Source organism: Orycteropus afer, unplaced genomic scaffold (genome assembly GCF_000298275.1).
Source record: "Orycteropus afer afer isolate SDZICR_OR568_19922 unplaced genomic scaffold, OryAfe1.0 scaffold00107, whole genome shotgun sequence".
Lineage (NCBI taxonomy): Eukaryota > Metazoa > Chordata > Mammalia > Tubulidentata > Orycteropodidae > Orycteropus > Orycteropus afer.
Window position 1 is genome coordinate 7,054,908 of NW_006921694.1, and position 5,520 is coordinate 7,060,427.

Consider the following 5,520-nt stretch of genomic DNA (forward strand, 5'->3'; position numbering starts at 1 on the left):
CCTCCTTGGGTTTCTGAGGCAGTATCACTACGGAAGTAGATTGCCCAACCTTCCTTCCGAGGAGTGGCTGGTGGGTTTGAACTGCCAGCCTCCTGGTTGGCAGTCAAGTGCCTCAGGCACTACACTACCAGAGCTCCCCAGGCTCAGTATACCTTAACCTTATTTCAGTCAAACAGTTGATCAGTGCAAATACCTCCACACCACCATCTGTGGAAGCAGTTGGTTAATTGAATGTTTTTTGACTGAAGTGATCCTTCAGTTCAGTCAGAGTAGAAAATTCATTTGCTCTTTGTAGACCTATTATATTAGCCAAGGTATATCAAGCTGTTGTAGCAAATAAATCCCAAATCTCAGTGTTTAAACATTTCTTGCTAATATAAAATCCAATCAGTGGTGGATGATGCTCTGTCCACGTACCCTCGCTAACGTGGGAATAGGATGTGACATGATATGTCTTCCAAGATAGTCCTGAGCATTAATGGACAGAGGGGAAAGATCACACACGAGGTTTTTATGGACTAGGGGCTAGGACTAGAAGTGGCTACATCACTCTTGGCCACATGTCATTGGCTAGAATTCAGGCACATGGCCACACCTAACTAGGGTGGACTGGGAAATGTCTGTCTATTTGCCTAGGAGGATCCTGATGACTAGCTAGCCAATCTCTACTACATTTACTTAATGACTTTCCTTGAATGGTACCTGCTATCTGATACAAATGATTATAAGGGGACAGGGAGGGACAAGAAATATGGAGGAGATTCTCCTTTGTCTTTTTCTAAGTGGCTGCATCACAGTCTTAAGCATTAAGAGTGAGAAATGTCTACATTCTGAATTCGTAAAATACTTAGTAATTGCTATTATTCTCTTCTCACAGGGAAATCAATGCTCGACTTGATGCTGTATCTGAAGTTCTGCATTCAGAATCGAGTGTGTTTGGTCAGATAGAAAATCTTCTACGTAAATTGCCAGACATAGAGAGAGGACTCTGTAGCATTTATCACAAAAAAGTAAGTTGATAGAAATTGTGTTTATTAAAACTGATAATATCCTATAGCATGTGACTACAGGATATCAAAAGAAAACTTCTTAGAGTAGTATTTTTTTTTTTGTTGTTATTTTTTTAAGTTTTGCTGAATCCTCAAAAATTTTAATTGCACAAATTAAGGTTATCCCATTTTTTCCATTATAAAAAGTAAAACTTACTCACACTAACTTACAGCAACACATATTATAAAACCAAAACCAAATCAAACTGACTTTTGGTTGGATCATCCAACTGATATCAGGTTGGATCTGACTCATAGTGACCCCTCCTTGGATTTCTGAGGTGATAATTACTACGGAGGTAGATTGCCCAGCCTTCCTTCCGAGGAGCAGCTGGTGGATTTGAACTGCCAGCCTTCTGGTTAGCAGTCAAATGCCTTAGGCACTATAGGCCTTTCAGTTATAATGCAGGATGTTCTCATGTTTCATCCTCCAAATACGGGCCCTCAGTAAACTACAAAAGTTAATTAGACTTGCTATTTTAGAAAAGAGATGCTTTATTTCTTTTGATCTTAGAACAACTCCTTATTTGACTTAATGAAAGGAAAAATCTGCTGGTATAATTTTTGTGATAGTATTAATATACAAACAAATTTGGATATTGTAGGTAAATAAAAAGCAACATTTAGATCTTCATCACTTAAGCTTTAAGCTTTTAGTTGTAACAGTAATAATGAGGGGTTTTCTGCACTTAGGGAAATGACTTCCTTTTATATTCAAAATATGCCTAAAATGAAAAAAAAATCAATGAACGATGTTTATAATAATTATTAATAAACTTACTATAGTGCTTTACCTTTTGCAGAAATCATTTACATACATACCTTCTACCCTTTGTTCCCTGTAAAAACTTTATGAGATTGACAGGCACTATGTTTACCACCTTTTTACTAATGGAACATGATGCTGAGAGAGGGTTAGAAACTTGGTAGTAAGTGACAGAATTAGTATATAAACCCAGGGTTCTTGACTGCCACTTCCATGGATATGTCTATTGGACACTAATATTTTGAGGATTTTTTTTTTTTTAACTTTGTGATTTGGGTAAAAGTTTACAGAGCAACTTGTTATCCCATTCAACAATTCATATATATTTTGTTTTGTGGCATATATTGCAACCTGCACAATGTAACAGCACTCTTCCTACTTCCTCTGTTTCCCATTTCCATTGTCCTTCTTTACTCTCCCTTCCTGACTTTTGACCTTTATTCCTAGGCAAGTGGATCTTTTGATCCATTTGACCTTTTGATCCTCTGACCTTTTGATCTCTTGTGGTTGAATGCTCTGAGGAGTGCACACCTCCCTGGGGCATACTCACCTTATAGGCCTGTCTATTATTTGGCTGAAAGTTGAGCCATGGGAGTGAGTTCAGTTCCAGGCTTGAAGAGTGACTAAGGCCTATAGTCTCAGGGATTTTACCAATCTCTATCAGACCAATATGCCTGGTGTTTTTTATGATTTTGATTTTTGTTCCACATTTTATCCCACTCTATCCAAGATCTTCTCTTGTGATCCCTTTCAGAGTGGTTGGTAGTGGTAGTTACTGGGCATCATGTATTTCTTCTGATCTCAGGGTTGTGGAGGCTGAGGTTCCCATGGTCCATTAGTCCTTTGGACTAATTGTTTCCTACATCTTGAATTTTCTTCATCCTGCTTTGCTTTGGACAGGGAGAGAATAGTAGTTGCACCTTAGATGACTGCTTGCAAGCTTTTAAGACCCAAGAAGCTACTCACCAAAGTAAGATGTAGAACGTTGCCTTTGTGGCCTGTGTTATGCCAGTTCACCTTGATGTCTCCTGAGACTACGGTCCTGAGCCCCCAGGCCCAGCAACTCATTCGCTCAAGATCTTTGGTTATGGCTAAGAAGTTTTCCTAGTTTTGCCCCCTTTATACTTGGCTATATTCATGGAAGTATTTGCAGTAGATATAAATACATATGTAGAAATATCCTCTGTCAAACTGATCCATATTCATGGTAGTACCATTCTTCTTCCCACAGCTGTTCAGCTTACATATCTATGTATCCATTTGTGGTTGTTACTGTTATTGCAGGATTATATATGTAATAGGGTTTACCTTCTTTGCCTTTAACTCTTGTGGTTCTCCCTGTGTCTTTTTTTTGCCTTGATCATTTTTTGCTGCCCTTTATTATGTGTTGGATTTCCTTTTACCTAAGTTAGTAATTGAATATTACCATTTTGAATCTAGTTGTTTTGTCTGTATTTTTTTCCCCTAGTTTCCACTTTTCATAAGCAAATGCTGTGTCTTGCCCAAATGGAAGTCCTTACCAATTTAATAATTTTAATTTAGAGAAATTTTTATATACCCCAATTTTAGTTGTAACCAACTTTTTATTAGTGTTTACTTTTTTAGGCCTTTTTCACCCTACAAGTTTCACTAGAACAATCAGTACTGCCTTTGAGAATACTTGCAGTGCCCAAGAGGACTTACGTAACTGTTCCATATGCTTCAGCTAAATTTGAAAACAGAGTACAAGCCAGAATTGAGAATACTAATCCAGAGAGGGGAAAAATGCATGAGTTGCTTATGGGGTCAGTGAGTCCATTGCACCATTATTTGCTATACTATGTTGTTATTTTTCTGGTGATTGCAGAAGCTGTGCTGATCTCTGGAAGTTTTATGGTTGCCGTTTCTGAGATTACAAATTTTTCAGTTGTTTGTCAAAAGAGCTGAGTCAGACCATGTATCAAGATGGTGGTCTCATTCCATGCAGCTATGATTTCTTATGCTCTCTGCCTCTCTTTAAGCTTTATTTTGATGTGTATATTTCATAAATTTTGTGTATTTATACAAGTATCAAAACTTTGGGAAAAGTCAGAATCTAATTCTTTTTAAAATTTCTAGTATACAGAGCATGAACGACTTCTGTCTTTCCTAAAGGAAGGTATGACTCACTCAGAAACTGTTCCTTGTTACTGCTTTAATGTTTATGCAAGCATGTGCTTAAAGATTGTCTTGGAAAGTAAAGAATAGAAATAATTTGGTAACAAACCAACTTTAAGAAGGCTAAATATTTTAAACCAATTTTTTATAGATTAGTTAGCTAACTCTTGGAAGCCACCATCAAACATGTGACTGTTCTTTAATATTAACTTACTCTAAATAAGCTTCAACAGTATGAGTGATGTGTACAGCCTGTGCCAATGATGTGAACTTCATAAAATGGTAAGGAACACTCTGTTTGGATATTATGAAATTGGTAAACCTAGACCATATGGCTGTGTTGAAAGTACCATGGAATATGCACAAATGTGTGTTTTTATGAAGATAATCAAAGAGGATCCCAAGTAGGCTGCTGCTGGTATTTTAAAAATCATTTATTTTGAAAGTAAAACTTCAAATCTTAGAAAATACTGGTAGTCACAGGAACCCATACCAATTTTACTCAGTAACTGTTTTATAAGAAAGTGATTCATGGCTATTAAGTTTGATAAATGCATTAAAAGGATAATAGCACTTCACAAATGTTAAGAGGAGAGTGTATGCAGCATTTTACTGGTGAGAACAATTTCTTAGCTGAGCTAGTATAAATCTAAAGCCACATTTCAGTATGATAGGTAGACTAGGGTTCTTCCATTCCTTTGATGCTCTGCCTCTGCACTTGTAGGTCTGGTCTTCACCTTTGTAAGCATGTAGTGTTAAGTGAGTTCCAAGTCCCACATTTATACAGGCATGCCTTTTGATTGTGTTTCACTTTATTGTTCTCTGCAGAGTTTTACGAATTGAAGGTTTTGTAGCATCCCTGTGTCCAGCAAGTCTGTCAGTGCCATTTTTCCAAAAGCAGGTGCTCACTTCGTGTCTCTCTGTCACATTTTTTGTAATTCTCACAGTATTGCAAACTTTCTCATAATGTTGTTGCACACTTAATAGACTATAGTATAGCATACACATAACTTTTATATGCACTGAGAACCAAAAAATTTGTGTGACTCACTTTATTGGAATGTTTGCTTTATCGAGGCAGTCTGGAACTGGGTCTGCAATGTCTCCAAGCTATTCCTGTATCCTAACACAAACAGTCTAGCCTCCTGTATGAGCTGTGTTTTCTAGCATACAGTGGTCATTATGGAGCAAAAGTATTTTATGACACTTTCAATTCAATTTCTCTTCATTTGGACCTAGCTTCTTTTTCTATGCAGTTAAGATAATTCCCTGTTGTTAATAATTATCCTTCAGAATGTCTGTGCTTAGCATTAGTCCATTATATATATATTACTTATTTTATGTACTTAACGTTTAACCCTAAATCTTTCTCTGATTGCAAGATACTTATTTTCATTTGATATGCTATCAATTCTATTTTCCTGGAGAACTGTTTTCTAGAGACTTCTTCTTCTTCTTCTTCTTCTTTTAAATTGTGATTTGGGTGAAGATTTACAGAGCAAATTCACTTTCCATACAGCAGTTCACATATACTTTGTCTCATGTCATTGACCACAGTTTACCACAATG

At 36.8% G+C, this 5,520-nt stretch overlaps 1 protein-coding gene across 1 annotated transcript in view; it reads left to right on the plus strand.

Annotated features, from left to right (window-relative positions):
• The window catches only part of MSH3 (mutS homolog 3), a 381,560-nt gene that overhangs the window by 224,398 nt on the left and 151,642 nt on the right, over positions 1–5,520 (plus strand). Inside the window, exon 13 of the mRNA XM_042781327.1 lies at positions 878–1,010. Within this exon, the coding sequence (XP_042637261.1) occupies positions 878–1,010 (133 nt within the window). The remainder of the gene's footprint in view (positions 1–877; positions 1,011–5,520) is intronic.